The 1,306-nt window shown below is 26.2% G+C and overlaps 1 protein-coding gene across 1 annotated transcript in view; it reads left to right on the top strand.

The window, feature by feature from the left end:
- LOC100571201 (kelch-like protein 2) overlaps positions 1-1,306 on the top strand; it is a 10,407-nt gene that overhangs the window by 5,203 nt on the left and 3,898 nt on the right. Inside the window, exons 6-8 of the mRNA XM_008183561.3 lie at positions 731-887; positions 960-1,069; positions 1,135-1,303. Coding sequence (XP_008181783.1) covers positions 731-887; positions 960-1,069; positions 1,135-1,303 — 436 coding nt within the window. The remainder of the gene's footprint in view (positions 1-730; positions 888-959; positions 1,070-1,134; positions 1,304-1,306) is intronic.

Below are 1,306 nucleotides of genomic sequence, written 5' to 3'. Positions count from 1 at the left end.
TACTGAAGTGAAAATCGTAGCATTATTTCGACTACTTATCGTGCACACAGACACAAAAAAAATAAATAAAAAAAATAAATAAATAAATAAAAAAACACACATCATTGTAAAATCAATACATTCATCGTTCCACTCAGAATCTAAAATATAATTTGTAAATTTTTATGAATTTTGTTAAAATTTTAAATTTAAATGCTTCCAAATTCCAATATAATGTGGCTAAAGGTCAGCCCTCTTCCTCACCTATCATTATTCTTCCAATAAACTGGTTTGAAAGTTTAAGTTACAAATGATAAAACTAAATGCAATTAAACTACCTGCATATTACATAAAACAATTTATTATTTACAATATTTAATATTCAATTTTAAGTACTAATATAAAATGTTATCAATTATTTTATTAAAAACAAATATATAATAATTAATATCATATATTCATATGTAGGTATTGTGTGAAATATTTATTGGATTTTTGTAAAAAACTAAAAAAAGGAACGCAAGAGCTGTAAAAGAGTATTGAGTTAAATAATGGTATACCATTTTATTAATATATTAACTATAAAATCGAGCTTTGCAAAACATTCTCCAAATTTTTATTGAAGCAATAACAGGTTTGGGTGGGTGGTTTGACAAAAAAAATATATTACCATGTTTTTTGGCTGTAATAGGCGCTGGTCTCATAGAATAAAAAATATTTATGAAATAATTAAATTGTTTTTATATTTTAGGTATTTGAATGTGTTATTAATTGGGTAAAATATAGATTGAATTCTAGAAAAGATTTTTTGCCCGATCTTATGGAACATGTACGTTTGCCATTAGTTTCGAAAGAGTACATATTAGATAAAGTAGTTGATGAACCTCTTCTTAAAAGTAATCCAAAATGTAAGGATTTTTTTCGTAAATATGCATGTATTATTAATGTAACTAATTTATTTATTGTTATAATATTTATAGGTAAAGATTATGTATTTGAAGCATTACATTTTAATCTAATGAATTCAGTTGATCCTGCCTCTGTTCCAAAAACGATTCGGAGTAAACCTAGACCTTGTAGTTTACAAAAAGTATGGATCTGTTTTTATTGATTTGCTTTGACAATTATTTATTTTATCCATTTTAATTCTTTTAGGTTGTTCTAGTTTTCAGTTGGTCACCAACAACTCATAAGAGTGTTACAAACTGGTATGACCCAGTAACTAACCTATGGCATATTGCACCAGAAATTAATAGATATTGTAAGGAATGCCCGACTGCAGCTGGTCTGTGCGTTATAAAAGATAAACTCGTGTTTTCTGTGGGTA

Source organism: Acyrthosiphon pisum, chromosome A1 (assembly GCF_005508785.2).
Source record: "Acyrthosiphon pisum isolate AL4f chromosome A1, pea_aphid_22Mar2018_4r6ur, whole genome shotgun sequence".
Lineage (NCBI taxonomy): Eukaryota > Metazoa > Arthropoda > Insecta > Hemiptera > Aphididae > Acyrthosiphon > Acyrthosiphon pisum.
This window is presented reverse-complemented; position numbering and strand designations above follow the sequence as displayed.